The 17,853-nt window shown below is 38.2% G+C and overlaps 1 protein-coding gene across 4 annotated transcripts in view; it reads left to right on the top strand.

The window, feature by feature from the left end:
• The first annotated feature begins 259 nt into the window (after positions 1-259).
• LOC107838979 (delta-1-pyrroline-5-carboxylate synthase) overlaps positions 260-17,853 on the top strand; it is a 79,633-nt gene continuing 62,039 nt past the window's right edge. For 2 of the 4 annotated variants that reach the window (XM_047395333.1, XM_047395331.1), the window contains exons 1-6: positions 295-513; positions 849-920; positions 1,003-1,106; positions 3,048-3,150; positions 3,279-3,440; positions 4,009-4,286. In XM_047395333.1, the coding sequence (XP_047251289.1) occupies positions 454-513; positions 849-920; positions 1,003-1,106; positions 3,048-3,150; positions 3,279-3,440; positions 4,009-4,286 (779 nt within the window). In that variant the 5' untranslated portion in view covers positions 295-453. Of the gene's footprint in view, positions 514-848; positions 921-1,002; positions 1,107-3,047; positions 3,151-3,278; positions 3,441-4,008; positions 4,287-17,853 lie in introns of all 4 variants that reach the window. The other 2 variants (XM_016682294.2, XM_047395332.1) reach the window with 2 other exon arrangements.

Below are 17,853 nucleotides of genomic sequence, written 5' to 3'. Positions count from 1 at the left end.
CCTTTCATCTTATTTTATATGTCATAATTTAACCGAATATGAACTTTAAGAAATGAGGAAAGACTTGATGATATTTATCAAATTATTCTTTATAAAAAATATATTATTACTATCATAAAAAATGTATTATTACTATCTTTAATTAAGTAGAATTAACAAAAATAAAAGTGAAATTATATATTTAAATAGTTACCCAAATAAAAAAAATTATCTTTTATTATCAACTAAATTTATCACAAGGGAGATGTCGGAGTATCCGAAAAATAATGTGTTGGATATAAAAAGGAAAACAAGGTAATGCCAAAAGCAATGGCGGAAAACGTGCTGGGCATCCCCACAAATCCCAAGCTCCCAATATAAACTAGAAAAGTGGCTGAAGGAAGTTGACTCCACATTTCTGCTGCCGTTTCCAGCCTACATTTCTTTGTTTCTCTTTCTCTTCTGTGAGCTAAAATGGAGACAGTTGATCCCACTCGGGCATTTGTCAAGAACGTCAAACGAGTGATTGTCAAGGTCTCACTTTATCCTCCTTTTTACTCTCTCCTTATTGCTTAATCCTTGCAGTTTATCCCTTATTCTTGTCAGATTGGAAAGAATCCTCTATCCTTAATTTTAGTTAGCCTACCATACCCGGACAATCTAAATAACTTTTAAACAATTGAGTATATTTTAACCTATTTACCGTTGTTTCAGGTTTCCAATCTGTGTTAATGTAGATAATAACTTGTAAATTATCTGCTTGTTAGTTTTTTGAACAACCAATTTAGAATCATTATGTGTTGCTTTGTTTGTTCCTTTATTCCTGTCATTTAAGCTTTTCAGAGCTAACAAAATTTCACTTTTTAAAGGTTGGGACTGCAGTTGTGACTCGAGCTGATGGAAGATTAGCACTTGGAAGATTAGGAGCGCTCTGTGAGCAGGTGAACTTTTTAATTTGTTTGATAGTTAGTTAGTTTGCTAGTATCACCAAAGCTTAGTGGTTTTGCTGCAAACTTTATACAGATTCAGGAGCTTAACTTGCAAGGCTATGAAGTTATTTTGGTCACTTCAGGTGCTGTAGGTGTTGGTCGTCAGCGGCTTAGATATAGGAAGTTGCTCAACAGCAGGTTTCTACCATCTCCCTGCTGAAAAAGACATTTTTATTTGTAAATAGGTTACAATTAGAATGTCAATCAACAAGTTCAAGTTGAATAAAAGTCGACTTATTACTATGAACTAAATATCATGGTGCAGTTGATATTGAATTATGCATGGAGTTAAGGTAGTGAAGGTAGGTGAAAATTTTAAAGCAATAAGAAAAGTTAAGTTTGATAGGAAAACGCCACATTAGTGTTTTAACCTTGAATAGTTAAAGGAATTTGAGTTCTTTAAATTTGTGAAAGCTGTTTAGAGATATCATAGTCTCAGACTCTCAGTCATTTTGGGGTCTCTAAATGGAACGAGTGTCATATGAATTTGGGTCTTAGGTAGTAACTCATTTCGTTTGTCATATCTATGTCGGTTGTACTTAGGGGTGGCAAACGGGCAAGTCGAGTCGGATATGGGCTGGTCGAAAATGGGTCATGTGAAAATGGATAAAATATCTAATCCGACCCATATTTGATATGGATAAAATGGGTAAATCTAGTGGATAATATGACTATCCTTATTATCCATTACTTCTTTATCATAAAAAGGGCATCCCGGTGCACTAAAACTACTGCTATGCGCGGTTTCCGGGGAAGGGCCCCACCACAAGTAAAGAAAAAAGTATTCATATATTATAAACATTTTTTCTTTTTATCTTCTTTTAGGGTGTGTTTGGTATGAAAGTAAATATGGTGTTTCTCTAAAAAATATTTTCTCAAAAATAAGTTATCTTAAATTAGGGTCGCGAGTCGGTTCTCGAGTCGAGGTCCAAATTCGAATCTTGGATCTAGTTGGAAGTTTGATTTTGACTGTGGGTCGGGTCTTAGGTTGGGGTTGTGATTTCAATCTCGAGTCTCGAATTTGTGTTGAAATTTGGAGCTCGAGTTTGTGTTGGGAGTTAGGTCTCGAGATGGGTTTGGGTATTTGGTCTCGAAACGTGAGTCTGGGTCTTGAGTTTGGGTCGTAGTTGTGTATCGAATGGGGTAATAGTGGGATTTAAATTTCGGGTCTCGGGTTAGTATCCATATTTGGGTCTCAAGTTCGTGTTGAAAGTTAGGTCTCGACATAGATTTGGGAGTTTGCTCTCAAATCGAGAGTCGTGGTCTTAGGTCATAATTGTGTCTCTGGTCGGCTCATAGTCAAGAGTCGAATCCTCGGCCGGAGTTATAGTCGGGTCTCAAATTGGGTCAGATGTCGCATTCAAGATCTCGGGTGGGAAATCGGGTCCCAGGTCTGATCTCATTTTACTTCTCGGGATTAAAAATAATTTTAAAATGAAAAAAATCAGTTTTCATTTTACAGCTCGGGATTAAAAATAATTTAAAAATGAAAAAAGTCAATTTTTTTTAAAAAGTTAATTTTTTTTTTAAAATAAGAAAATAAAAATATAAAAAATGAAAAGATATTTTCTATTTTTTTTTTTAAAAAACTTTTTTGAAAATAGTTTTCTTCATTCCTAACACACCCTTAATAAGTATACTTTATAGGTTGCTACCTCTTCACACGATATACGTCATACTTTAAGGAGAGTGTAATTGGTGAATACCCATGGGTTATCCATATTTTAGAATGGATAATATGAGTTAACCCATATTTGACTCACTATTAAATGGGTTGGTACCCAACTCATTTAATATGGATAAAACGGATGGATAACCATGTAATTTATCCATTTTGCCACCCCTAGTTGTACTAATGGTCTTAACTCTTAATAATGAAGTCATGAACTATACCAGTCCCTCTTTATGATTAAGGCATTAACTGAACAAGAATCAATAAGATTACCTTTTGATTTGGTATATTACTGGAAAGGGGAATAAGCGCTATATTTCATCCTTTGTGAAAAGATCGAAATGATTGGATTTGAATATTCCAGTACTTGCAATTTACTACTGACTAGAGAGTCATCATATTTGCAGTTTTCTTGATCTTCAAAAGCCCCAAAATGAGCTTGATGGCAAGGCTTGTGCTGCTGTGGGCCAGAATGGCCTCATGGCTCTGTATGATTCTTTGTTCAGTCAGGTTGACACACAATTTTTGGAACTTCTCTGTATGGTCTAGCTCATGATCTGTTTATAATAACCACAAAACTGTTGTCAGCTGAAAATATTGTCTACTGACTTTTTATTCTTTGTGCCATCTTTATACAGTTGGATGTGACATCAGCTCAGCTTTTGGTGACTGATAATGACTTTAGAGATCCAGATTTTAGGAGCCAGCTCAATGACACCGTAAATTCGTTGCTGTCTCTAAAAGTTATACCTATATTCAATGAGAATGATGCTATCAGTACGCGGAAAGCTCCTTATGAGGTGTGTCTCTCTGAGTTAACTATGTAGTTGCTGACCTGCTGTCCTCTTGCTCCTTTTTATTAGAGTTCCTCCATTAGTAGATAGATCACAATGTTTCTTGTTGTAGGGCCTGACCAGTTGCATACATATGTAGATCAATCCATGTGTTGGGCGTAGAAGTCCCTTAAGTAGTATTCATGCATCTATTTCAGATAATAACTTAATTATGCTTTGTTAATAACTAAGCATAATGAAGTTATATGTATTAATATATATGACATATACATGTATGCTATATGATTTAGGCTTCTACTCATCAGTTCTCTGTAATTATGCTCAGTGTTGATTCCTGGGATTGGGAGGGGAATGGATTGAGATAGTGCATGTGGCTACACATGTTATTTAAAATTGGTTCCTGCCACTTTGGTGCCAAATTTTATCTTTGCTTTGATGAGGTTTGGTTCGTTTGAAAATGGTGTTTTAACCTGTAATATGATTTGAGTTCCAGCAAGTTTTCTAGATATACTATTTTAAGTTAAATCATTCTTTCTGTTCATAGTTTTATCGTAATAATGAACACTCCTTGTAGGACTCTTCTGGAATATTTTGGGATAATGATAGTTTGGCAGCTCTGCTAGCTTTGGAATTAAAAGCTGATCTTCTAGTTCTGTTGAGTGATGTAGAGGGTCTTTACAGTGGCCCTCCCCGTGATCCTGATTCAAAGTTAATTCACACATACATTAAGGAGAAACACGAGAGAGTGATTACTTTTGGAGACAAGTCCAGGGTGGGAAGAGGGGGCATGACTGCCAAAGTAAAAGCTGCTATGTATGCTGCTTATGCTGGAATTCCTGTTGTCATAACCAGGTATATACTAGTATTTACACAATTCTAAATATTAATTTGTATGTGCATCAGGTGTACACTTGTTCATTTAAAATGTTCAAGTGTTGTCTTCTTTAATGAGTTGATAAAATTTGTGATGTCTATGGGCTTTTCCCCTTTTTTGTCAATAAAACAATGTAACTGTCCAAAGAGAAGCACTAGGGTGGTGTGCAGCAAAAGAGTCTGAATCAAACTTGGATCTATAGCTCAGTGAGGATGCACAAGAAAATGTGAGGTATCTGACTGGAGCTAAAAGGGAAAATGATGTCATTGAGTGCATCGAAGTTGAATTTATAGCTTACAGTAGGGGAGGCAGAATAATTTGGGGTATTTTACTGGAGCTGAAAGTGAAAACATGTCATTGTATTATGATAAAACATGGTATTGATCTGCTGAAAGCTCAAACAGGCACACAAGGAAGAAGTTAAAAGTAAAAAATAAAACTAAAAAGAAGCAGAAGCAAAAAAGAACATTAAGTAGCTGATTTCTGCATTGCTAATCATATGTAATGTGGAATGCATTTTGAGAAGTACGAACATTTAACAAACACTTTCCTTTTTATCTATGACATAGTTCGTTACATAGAAAGACGCAACATCGCAATCAAAAGGGGAAACCTATTTGGGAGTTTGCTTCAAATGTAGAACTTTTGACCGCGTCTGAGTTGATTGGCTTTGTGCTCATCTGGCCATCTGTTTCTGCCAGATCCAGTGCTCCTCCGAAAAGTACCCTATGAACCATGTAAGGACTTTGGCAATTTGGTGCAAACTTCCCTTTTGCTTCATCTTGATGAGGGAGTATCCTTTTCAATACCAATTGCCCCGGTGAGAATTGTCTAGGCCTTACTTTCTTATTGATCGCCTTGGTTATTCTATTTTGGTAAAGTTGACCATCCATTATTTTCTCATCAATGATGTGCATGCTTCGTATCCATTTTGCATCATCCTGTCCAACTTCTTGAATAATTCTCAAAGAAGGTATTTCCACTTTTGCGGGTATGACAGACCCAGAGCATAAACTAGCATGTACAAAGTTGCTCCAGTTGAGGTTCTGAAGTGGTGCAATAACCCAACAAAGCGTTTGGCAACATTTCATGCCATTTTCGATGATTGTCTATTATCTCCCTTAAGATCTTCTTGATGTTTTTATTTGCTGCCGCACCCAAGGGTGTGGCCTAGTAGTTCAATGAAGTTAGGATGAGCACCATGAGGTCTCAGGTTTGGTTTAATTTCCAGCAGAGACAAACACTAGGTGTTTTCTTCCCATCTGTTCTAGCCTTGGTGGACAGAGTTAACTGGTACCTGTTGCTGGTGGAAGGTGGCAGGTATCCCGTGGATTTAGTCGAGGTGCGCGCAAGCTGGCCCGGACACCACAGTTATAAAAAAAATGTTTTTCTTTGTTGCCCTGGCTGCTCCATTCAGGTGTGGTTGGTAAGCTGTGGAGTTGCGATAAGCAGTTTTGAATCTTCCACATGTGTCTCTCATGAAGTCGCTGTTGAGGTTCATGACACGTTTTTTTGATATAAAGTTAACTTCTGTTGAGGTTCTTGACACTGTCTATTACGATCCCACAGATGCCAAAATGACAGACTGTTGTTGCAAACAAAATCTGCTACCACTTTCTTTGTAACTGTTTTGTGAGTAGAAGCCTCAACCCATTTTATGAAATAGTCAATAGTTACCAAGATGAATTGATGGTCATCTGACACGACGAGCTCTATTGGTCCAATTACGTCTATGCCCCTAGAGGCTAACGGCCAAGGGAAACCCAACGTTGATCGTTTGATGGAACTCGAATGAATTCTCCGTGAATCTGAAATTGATGGCGCTTTGGGACATAACAAATGCACGTCCTCCCATAGTCATCCAGGGTCATCCTGCTCTCAGTGTCTTCTTAGCTGGAGTAAATCTGTTCATGTGAGGTTCACATGTCCGTGCATGTATTTCTTCTAATAAATTTGTTGCTTCTTCAACATCTGCACACCTTAATAATCCTAAATGATTTGCCAACCTTCAAAGCATTCTCGTTTTGTTACTTGTTGCATTTTCCGGGTACTCTCTTGTCTCTAGATATCTCTTAATGTGATAATACCACGACTTTCCATTGGTGCTTCATTCACAAGGAAACAATATGCATGTTGATCATATCTCTTTACTTCGATAGGATCAATGTAGTTGTTGTCTGGATGTTGAACCATGGAGAACAATTTTTTTCTAAAGCATCAACAAATTCATTTGCTTGAACTCAATCTTCGTGGATCTTTTGTACAACTTCCTGCAATGCAGATACAGTAAGATCTTGACATTCTTGATGATCCATTCTCCTATGAACCAACAAATTTGGATCTCCTATAATCAGAAGTTCTTTGATGTTCATATCGAGTGCCATTCTGAAGCAAGAATACATCTTTGGTATTAGCTTTGTTGATATCAACCAAAAGTTCTTTGATGTGCAATGAGTATATGGGTGTTTGGGAGAGGGAGGTCATCTTTGGTACTAGCTTTGTTGAGATTCCTGTAGTCTACACATTCTGATCTTCCATCTTTCTTTGGTACTGGTACAATGTTGGCCAACCATGAAAAATAGTTGGTAACTCTGACGACATTGGGTTCTATATATCTTTGATAACTTCTTCCTGATTCTTAGCCTCAAGTCTGATTGAACTTCCTTGACTTCTGTTCGACTGGTGGGCAAATCGGATCAGTCGGCAATCTGTGTAAAGACAATGTCGGTGCTCAAACCGGGCATATCGTTGCAAGTCTAGGCGAATGTATCCATGTACTATTTGAGCAAGTTCACTAACCCCTCCTTTGCTCAGCTTCCAAATGGATACCAATTTTGACTTCTTTCACTGACTCCTCGTCCCCAAGGTTGATTATATTTGTTTCTTCGTGTTGTTTCCTAACTTTCAAGTTGTTCCAGTTCCTGGAGTAAGTTTTTTGGGCATTCTACGTTCATTATACTCTTTTTAGTCTTGCTCATTCTCCATATTTGGTTCAGCAATATCATTACTAGTCAGAGAACGAATGTATTTATTAGTTCGAGTTTTGGAAAAAGAGAAGCAGGCATAGTAAAATAAATAGAAATATATAATAGTGAAAAATAAAGTGAAATTCGCATTATAATTGAAATTTAAAGATGTCGCTTCATTCTTTTTAGCATAAGTGCTTTTAAATGGAGAGGCATTTCACAAGAAGGCACATGCATAAATCACGCCTCCATGATTCAAGGCACATCCATAAATCACGCCTCCATGATTCATGCATGTATATATATATTTTCAAAACAAATTACAACTCCACACTACCACGGCACCCGATGAACCTGAGATGATCTAACGATCCAGTTGATGGAGTTTTGTAAGTTTGTGGGGGATTGGTGTGTGGCTATAGCTAGGAATATAAGAGGGGGTAGGAGTGGGATACAGATCAACGGGTTTGGTGGGTTGGCGGGTGTGATTTGAGGTACAAGGTTGGTAATGCGAGGAGGTTTTTGGCTTGTAAAATTTGTGGGGGTAGTTGTAGATGGATGTGTCGATGGGAAATGTCCGGGGACTGGAGATTCCAATGGTACAATGCGGGAAGGGTTTGCTAAAGTTTTTACGGCGAGGTTTTTCCGGTCCCTTCTGCAGTTCTCCTCTCAATATCTCAAGTTGTTGCCCTAGGTGAGTGATTTGTTCGTCGTTTTGCGTATTGGTTTTTTCTCTTGAACTTTCTCCAACTTCTGTTGGTATCAGAATATTGGCAATCGGGTCAATTTCTTCTGAGCTATTCATTCTTCCTTTAGATCTTAAATTGTAGTGTGATTTGTCCAGTTTGATGATCAACACAAATCAACCTCTGTTGGGGGGTTAATACGAAAGATAGAACAATTGAATAGAAAACAAAAGATAAAAGTTAGTCAGAAAGCGTTTAGAAAGAATAAAGTGAGCCTGTTTTATTAAATAAAGCATCAAATTTGCCCACAAACAATAATGTTAAACAAAGCCCATCCTAATATGTACGAGACTTCTTTTTGCCAGAAGTAGGCCCACGTTTCAGATAGTGATAATAGATTGATCACGTTTTCAATACATTTTAGATCCAGAACAAATCTAAGCTTTTATTAATAGGGGAGTGGCCTTATGTTACTACTAAGGGAATAAGGCTGAACAAATCCTTAAATGGTCCCAATGGAAGTACAAAGGTAGCTGCTGCGAGGGCATCCACTGGTAGTAAACAACAAAGAAGTGGACCACAAAGGCACCGTTAGGGAATGTAACCATGTCGTAATCATTGTAATCCCGATCTCCCCCAAGGTTCTACAGCTGGCATTCTTCTGGTTGTACTCCGATTCCTCCTCCGAGTTTTCCTCTAGGTTGTACTCTGGTTCCTTCGCTCGGTCTTCCTCTATCTCTCGTCCTTTTGGGTTGTAATCCTCCGGGTCTTCTTCCCTACGGTTCTCCTTATCTATTTGTGGTATCATCTCGTTGAATGAGCCTGGGACTACTTGGCAGTTCGCGGTACATGAGAGTTGTGAGAAACATATTTGGCAGTATTTGGTGCAGGACCTGTGTCACCATTTTAACATCTCCAAGTCTTGCGAGTTCTTCCTGGCGCGGCTGCGGGATGAAATTTCGTTTGACCAGTAACTCCTCATTTTGTCCCATGTCTACCGTGATCAAGCCTGACCACTCTTCCTGCAACTCTCTGACTATTTCCACGGGCAGTCGTCACCTCATTGTCATATCTGTCCTTTGATGGTACCTTGTGAGACCACAAAGGGACGTCTTGGGTAATGTCGAATTGCTGCAAAACCTGGAGTGGAGCATACAGTTGGATTCCTTCCAACCCAATTAGCTTGATGCAGTATCCATGTGAGCTGCTTACAATGCTCTTACGGATATCTAGGATAACGTCCTCCGGATAGAGTCTCTTGTAAGATGAATTAGGAACCGATGATATTCTTTGTGTCCAATTGGTGTGTCCCAGTGCCTCATCCTCGACTCATGGCTCCAGATCATATTGCGGATTCCCGCAAAGTAGTCAATGATCAGTTCTCTTCAGAAGAGATGCTCTACAACCCTTATCTGTAGCGGTAGATTGCAGCCCTTGAAAACATTATGCCCCTTGGAGCAAGCGGAGAAAGCTGTGGATGTTTCTGCTGGGAGCATTGGGACATGTGTTACCCTCTCAATTTCTGTGAACATGTCAAGGATCATTGGCATGATGTTGATGCAGCCTCGTCTCTTCTGAAAGATCAGCATCCTGGAAGGGCGACTGAGAAGGACATAGGGGCGGACCGTCTCCCATTTCTCTTTGGTACCTGCGAAATCACCTCAAAAATAGGAGAGTGGGAAAATTTAAAAGAAAGGAAAAAGATGAGAGGCGCTGAGAGGCAGGGTCCACGTAAATCTAGGTGTCAAAGGTGCAATGATTCTACGGGGAATAAATAATTTTCCCTATACACAAAATACTATAAGGAAAAGATTAGGAACTGTGGTAAATGGGAATTGAAATTTCCTCTCTTAAGATGTAAAGCTTAACTCTTGCCACTGGCACCATGTCCTCATTACATTTCTCTGGGTGGTATGCCTGATAAATCTATGATTTTAAGGCTCCTGTGGCATGACAACCCCACCCTTCTACATGTAAATCTGCCTCTGCATAGAGTGCCAGAAAATGTGTTGGGCCTAATCAGCCCCTTAAAAATTCTGTAGAAAATTTAAATTGAACCCAAATTCTTTTAAAGCCAAAGAGGACAAAGGGATTGTCTTTAATTTTGCATTTTAGCTCGTCAAAATCCTGTTTGCTTGAACTCTCGTTTTTGTTAAAAGGCAAGCTGAAAACTTTGTTAGAAACAGTTGATTTGTAAAAGGTCTTCAAGTTTTATCTCATTTGTGAAAGCAGATAACTTCTGGCAACATGCTAAAAGGAAGTTAATCGGAACCAAATGTATAAACGGATTTAAGCTAAGCAACTGCAACAGTTTAACTTGTAAGGCTGCGGGGGTGGTGGGGGTGAACGACTATATTTCACTAGTGTGCGTCTAGTTATTTTGTACAAAAAAATAAGCACAAAAGCAAAGCAAGATGCATGTGTAGAATGTTAATCAAGAACAAATAATATACATATTGAACAAATGCAAGACTTTAAAGAAAAATAAGAGAGGTGCTGGGTTCTTTTCTTAAGAATCCAACATAAGCTAAAGAGTCCAAGGAAATATAGCAGTGGCTGCTACCAAAATGAAATGTAGGGGATGCAGAGGTCAACCCCAGTATAATTGGATTGGAATGGAAGTCTATCAAAACTCCAAGTTGCTCCAAGATGTATCCATGTGACAGAAAAGAGAAGAAAGAAGTTGAATTAGAATCAACTTGGTCCTAATAAATGAGATAATGAAACTAAGTGAACACACATATTCAGTGCTTGAAATCACTTGCAACAAAAACATACCGTCATACCCAGTGTAATCCTACAAGTGGGTTCTGGGGAGGGGAGTGTGTATGCATTCCTTACCTCTACATCGCGAGGTTTGCTTGAAATCATATTAACATGTAATTGATTTTCAGGAGATAAGCATTATTGGTTTTATTTTTTGAAAGGGTATTTACCACAATCCTTACATTTGTCAAGCATCTTGAGTAGATCATTTATTTAGATCTTGGCTAATTCGGATTTTCAGGTTTAGGCTAGGTTTAGGTTATTTTTTTTTTTTTTTAAATTGGTAATGTTGTATTCCTCAGCATTAAGGATATGCTGGAGACCTCCAAAAAGGGATCACAGAGAGTAGCAAATCTAATTACAAGGAACCTAGCATATCTATTAGTTGTTCTACCTCCTCTAACCTTCCTCTTTACACCAACAATACAAACATATGGGCCTAGTACTAGTTTTTAGGTTTTTGATTTTGGCTTAGAATAATCCAAATTTCCCATACTACTTTCGTTAAATTATTTAAAATGTGCTTTCTTTGTATATGTAAACGTACATATATAGTTGTAGACACGTAAAATCTATTGGGTCAAATTCATATAAAATTTGAATCTGATCCATATTTTATTGGGTCTAAAATTTTGGGCTGTAAAAATAATAAGCCCATTTTATTCCTCATCAAGGTCCATCTCACCTTGAAGCCCAAACTTACGCCACGTGTCAAGTGACGTGACATCCCAGTCAAATTAAAGACCAACAAGGCAAGGCGACACACTTAAATGACGTGGCAATGCAAGTCAAGTTCAAGAGCCAATGAAACATCGCCAAGTCTCCCAAATGACATATTTTTGGCCAATCACAAGCAACCTGATCACATAACATTTGTGATAAGCTTGAAAATGGAATGGACCAATCGGAATAAGGCAGAAGAGAATATTTATATTTGTACTGCCTACCCCTACAACTATAAATAAGAGGGTTATATAATTTTCTGAGGTCATTCTGCAAGCATGGGAGAAAGCTTTGCATTGACTACACAGCTCTTCAAAGAATTGACTAATGGAGTTCTTCACGGAGATCAACTCGACACGACGAAGTGTTGTCTGACATTCCTGGAGATCCAAATGCATTTCTAGGAGGTTCAAATCGTCCTACATTTGAGAAACATGCTACGGAATACCCTTGAATCACGGAAAAAGCTTAGGAGAGAAGAATCAATAGAACAGCAGAATTGTACTCACAAGATTCATTTAAATAAAATATTCTTTTTGTTTATTTTATTTTTGCTTGCAGTTAATTTTCAGCACAATGAAAATTTGTTGCGAACAAATTATGGCATGCCTAGTAGGAGGAGTTCTACTCTTCATTTCTTCCTTCTACAAATTGAAAAACCACAAATTCAACTACTGCAATGGACTTCAGAAAAATCAATGACATTTCGTGCAAGAAGTCTACTACTGCTACATCTACTGAGATCAAACTTGTTGGCCCCACCAATCGACGCAATCTCAAAGCTTGTGCTTTAGATGGATCTCAATACTTCACCTTTTTGGTGATGACAAAAAGGAGAAAATCTCAAATTTCGGCTGTAACTACAATCCCTGGGGCAACTTTGCATCTAATTTATCAGATGAATTGTTTGAAACTGTCTGCAACTTTGGAGAATCTGAGGACTTAACGAATTCTCCAACTTCAACGAAAGTCAACACCTTCATGGTTGATGCAATTGACATGGATGAGAAGTTTGTAATGATGGAGCAAACCATTGAAGCCTTTAAGAAGCCTGCTGATGAGAAAGATCATCAAATCACCCGACTTAAGTGAAAGTTAGATCTCTACAATCTTGGAGAGTCACATTATAATCTAACACTACAAGAAAAAGTTGATGGTGAATCTCTCATCAAGTTTAGTGACAATCACTGTGCCGATCGATCCACTTCAGTGGCTACTCTAAAATTCAATAATTGCAAGATATGATTGCAAACACCATCAAGGCACAATATGGCGGTCTGTCACAAAGTTTCGTAGGATACTCAAAGCCATATTCTAAGCGAATCGAGGGCTTACCGATGTCAATTGGATATCAACCGCCAAAGTTTCAACAATTTGATGGAAAGGGAAATCCAAGGCAACACATCGCTCATTTCTTTGAGACCTGTAGCAGTGCTGGTACACATGATGATCTTCTTGTCAAGCAGTTTGTTCGCTCTTTGAAAAGCAATGCTTTTGATTGGTACACGGACTTGAGTCTAAATCAATTGATTGCTTGGAGCAACTAGAAAGTCAGTTCCTAAATCGTTTCTACAGCACCCGTCGTATGGTCAACATGATGGAGTTGACAAACACAAGACAAAGTAAAGATAAGCTTATAGTGGACTACATTAATCACTGGCGAACATTGAGCTTTGATTGCAAGGATCAACTTTCTGAAACTTCCGCGTTGAAGTTTGCATTCAAGGGATGCATTGGGGCCTTGTGTATATCCTCCAAGGAATTAAGCCTCAAACTTTTAAAGAATTAGCTACGCGGGCTCATGACATGGAGCTAAGCATTGCAAGTCATAGAATGGTGTCACCTGTTTTTGATCCTAGGAAAGAAGTCACTAAATTCAATGACTCGTCAAAAGATCAAATTGGGGAATCTATGGTGGCAACTGTGAGTTTTACGAAGTCCTCCACAAGACAAAAAGTTAAAAGAGGAAGCTCCAAAGCAGCAAATGCGAGACATGAAAAATCAACCAACCTTGAAGGAGTTACAAGCTAGGGTATATCTTTTTTCCAACTCTGATGTTCTAGGGATTCTTGACGAGTTGCTAGCCAAAGAAGTCATTGAACTCCCTAAGTCAAAGCGACCTGAAGAATCAAACAAAGTCGAATATCCTAAGTACTGCAAATTTCACCGCATTGTTAGTCATCACACCACAAAATGCTTCATTCTGAAGGTACAGATCATGACATTAATGCAAGAGGAAAAAATCATCATTGATGATGGCGATACAGTTGATGCAAATCATGTTAGCGCCAAACTGCACCATATGAAAGGTCCAATTTCAAAAGCTCTACAATCCATGGGCTCTGTGGAATCACCAAAGTTGAAGAAATCATCATGCTACAATGTCACGACCCGAGCTGAGGCCCTGGCCATAACGAGCATCCCGAACCATGGAGGCCCGAGCGCCCTTCTAAATCTGGTAATCATGCACAATATCCATATAGTAAAAGAAAATTTGCGGATAACCATACAAAACGGTACCATGGTCAAACTCATAAACTTGAACAACTTGAAAAGAAGTTCTGAATATTCTAGACGTATGACACCCGTCTGCGAAATCTCTAACATTACAAGATCCAACATAATTCTGAAACAAAATTGGGATGAGGCCCCCAGTGAACCTAAACCAAAGTAAATAACAAGTGACTGAAAAGAAATAGGCCTTCTGGAATAAAGAAGGCTCACCAACTGCACACTTCACTCCTATCTGAATAATTCTACGGCTTAGTAGGACCTCTAGACTGAGCCTCAGACCTTGAAATATAGGGGGTTAATACAATTGTACTGGTACTCAGGGCAATCCAAAATAATGTATTTATATATAAATAAAATAGGTGAGAGCAAGTCATGATACATCATGCATGATATAGTTTAAAATACATGGGCAAATCTTTGATAATCATAAAACATTCTTGTCACTGCAGTTCTATTCTTTGTATTACGTCTGAGTTAGGTGGTCCACCCTACAATTCTACAACCCCACGGGCTATATGGAGACCGCCCTTAACTTGGCGGCCAGGCCCAACCCAAGTTTGCCGCAAGAGTTGGAGTTTTTGATTCTGATACGGCACAGGGCACTAGGCCAGCGTATAATCCCTCTAGGGGACATAATAACTCGTATCGACAAAACACGATTTCGGGTAATGAGTTTTCAGAACTCATGCCTTCTTTGGGTAACCACCTAACATCTCTATATGCCAATTTTTAGCCTTTTCTGAACATGAATCATTCTAAGTTCAAAATCTGAAAATCTATAAGAAAATCCACATTCTGTTCTGTTTTGTATAACTATGGCATTATCTGAATTGGCATCGTCATACCAAGACTTGCAAGTCATGTTTCTGAGCCATAAAAATTATATCACAGTTTTCTCTTTCAAAGCATAAAGTTTAGACCACCATATTTCAAATAGTTCAAGAAGATTCATTCTTCAATACATTTATCAAATTATGCAAAGATCATTCTTTTCAATCATTTCAACAAACATGTGGTGGTCATGCATCCTTGGTAAACTATGCAATTCTTTCATTATATATATTCAACATTTATCAACATGCAAAATCCCCTCTCGTCAATTTAAAGATCAATCTTAAATCATTCAACAATAGTCAAGAACATTGATATCATGCTTCTGAATAACATTCCAAAATCAAAAGGTGTTGCAACATGAGAGGGAACATAAATAGTCATGCTCTCAATTCAATTATCAACTTTAAACACATACATACATATATACGATTTCAAATCAATTTGGGGGAAAGACCTCAAGACCAAAACAATAATTCCATTTAAGAGACCATAATGCACAATCAAAATGTAAATTTCAAAACCCCTTTATAAATTCATGAATTCTAAGCTTTAAATCATATTCAAAGTGTTTAAACCAGCCGATGTAGTTTTAGGAAAACTCCACGTACCATAGATTTCGTAGTTAGAAGAATGGAATTGGAATCTTAACCAGCTTTTTTGGAATTCTTGATCCTAGAGATGAGTTCTTGATCTTAGGGGAAGAAGTTAGGGTTTTGATTTGAGAGGAAAATTGAATTATAGAGTGTATTATGGTTTTTGGGGCGCAAATCTTATGTTATAGACGGATTTTGGGTGAGGGGAAGTGATCAAAATGCCCCTAGACCCATTAGAAACTGATTTAACTAGTGAAACAGTTCCGTAACGCGCTGGCCGATGCGTCGCGTTGACATCGCGTCGCGTCGACATCGCGTCTACTTACTGCCTCACACGGAAAATGTCATAACTTTTCGCTTGGTTATCGGATTTTTGCGAAATTGGTATCGTTGGAAAGCTAATTCTTTTATCTACAATTTGGTGGGTCTTGAGCTGAAAAATTTTCTGTGTATCAAAAGTTCTACACGTTCAAAGTACACCCTTGTAGAATCGAATATCCAATTTTTGAATGAATGAATGATTCTTAGCTCAACTTTGCTCTAAGTAATTTTTATAAACACTTTTCACCTCATAATCACTTCATACACTAGGAGAAAGATCACGACACATGAATTTAAATATAAACCATGGAATATGAACTTACACACGTAGGAACGACGGTTTGATTTCTAGCTCGAAAGTGCAGGGTGTTACATTATCTTCCCCTTAGGATCATTCGGGTTCGTCCTCGAATGATAAGTAGGGACTTTTGAGGATCTAAAAGTGTAGATAAAGAACGTAATTTCGCATTGAATAATTTTCCTCAACGAAACATACAAAGGCATCAAACGAGTTTCATGGTAACCCCGAGTGAAATATGTAAGCACGAAACATGGGATAATGAGACTTTACATAGGGATGATCTTTTACATGGGTTCTATGAATCCTAATCATTACAACATAAGGCAAGGGTTTATTTGATGATCATATACCTGATTTATATTGGTACTAATAATGAACTAAGATTTCGTGGAAGATCGGGATAGAAACATTCTCCATCTCTTATGATACAACAAATAGACTTAGCTTAAAGGCACCACTCAGCTATGCCCCAACATTAAATAATATACTTCGTTCTTTCCATTTTACAATTCTTTCATCACACATCTAACCACAAGAGTTTGAGTTTCACTGCAAGGTGCTTTTATGTTGAAGCCTAACTCGGAGTAACAAGGTGATAACTTAAGCTATAGGACCTTGTACTTACATCCCACTAAGAATATTACCTTACCTTATCACTATCATCAAACACCCTTGGGTTTTAATTCAAGGAGTACTAACCACATAGTACATGGGTTATGTTTTCATCAATCACAACATTCAAGCCTATCATTACTACACCCACTTCATGGATTTCCCCCACTAATACTAGCAAATTCAATCACATTCACAAAGATTTTCGTCATATATCTCCTTCCTGACACATCGCCACGCTTCCACAACCACCATCATACTATCATACGGAGGGTCATTAAAGCACCCGAGCACAAGCATTATGAATGGGAGAAACACTGCTCAATTATAACTCATATCTGTTAATCTACTCATGATGGGACTTGAGGTGAAGATACAATACCATCACGAAGTGCTTCCAATATTAAGGGTCTGGATCATAAGTAGAGAGTCGTTCGGAAGAAACACCATACAATATGAATTCTTAGGGTAGAGCACAGTGAGAAAGCATTGGTGCACATATCAAGATAAAACGAAGGGAAAAGACTGAATTACCTTGTGGTTCCAGAAATCAGTAAGACAAAATGGCCACCCGACGCGCTAAGCGATGCGCCGCATCGGTCCATACCGATGCGATTCTTGGCGCGATGCGTCGACATCGCGTTGGCCTACTGTTTTGATCATCCAAATATGCCTCAAACATCGTCTGAAAAATTTGAAACTTTCCTGAGACACCCTCTATACACCCTTGATCATGAATCAACTCAAAAATCTGCGTTTCGGGGTTGGGAAGATCAATTTGATAATCATGGAAGTTAAGAGCTCATAAATATGACTAAGTCTTTTAACAATTAGAAAAATTTTCAGGTTGTCAGCTCTCCACACATGCAACCAAAGGTGGTATTGAGTCGAGAACGCTACGGGGTATTACATTGCAACTAAGACAAAGATTTCCTCTTGAAGCGATTGCTCCTCATTCAAGGAACTGAGATTTGCCAAGAATTTTCATGAACTTTATCACTTTGACTAAACCCGACATAGGATGAATCGGCGACACAAAGAAAAATCTGCTAAAGGGAAAAGGAGTATCGTAAGATTTAGGCTGTAACTTCAAAAACGTACCTGTGAAAATGTAGAAGTTTTCTGCTGGTGGTTTTCACGTGTGATGTAGATCTACAAGTCTACTTTCCAACGCAGAAAAATAGCACCTGATTCCAATACTCCTACATCGAGATACAGAATTTATCATG

This window comes from Capsicum annuum, chromosome 8 (genome assembly GCF_002878395.1).
Source record: "Capsicum annuum cultivar UCD-10X-F1 chromosome 8, UCD10Xv1.1, whole genome shotgun sequence".
Taxonomy (NCBI): domain Eukaryota; kingdom Viridiplantae; phylum Streptophyta; class Magnoliopsida; order Solanales; family Solanaceae; genus Capsicum; species Capsicum annuum.
This window is presented reverse-complemented; position numbering and strand designations above follow the sequence as displayed.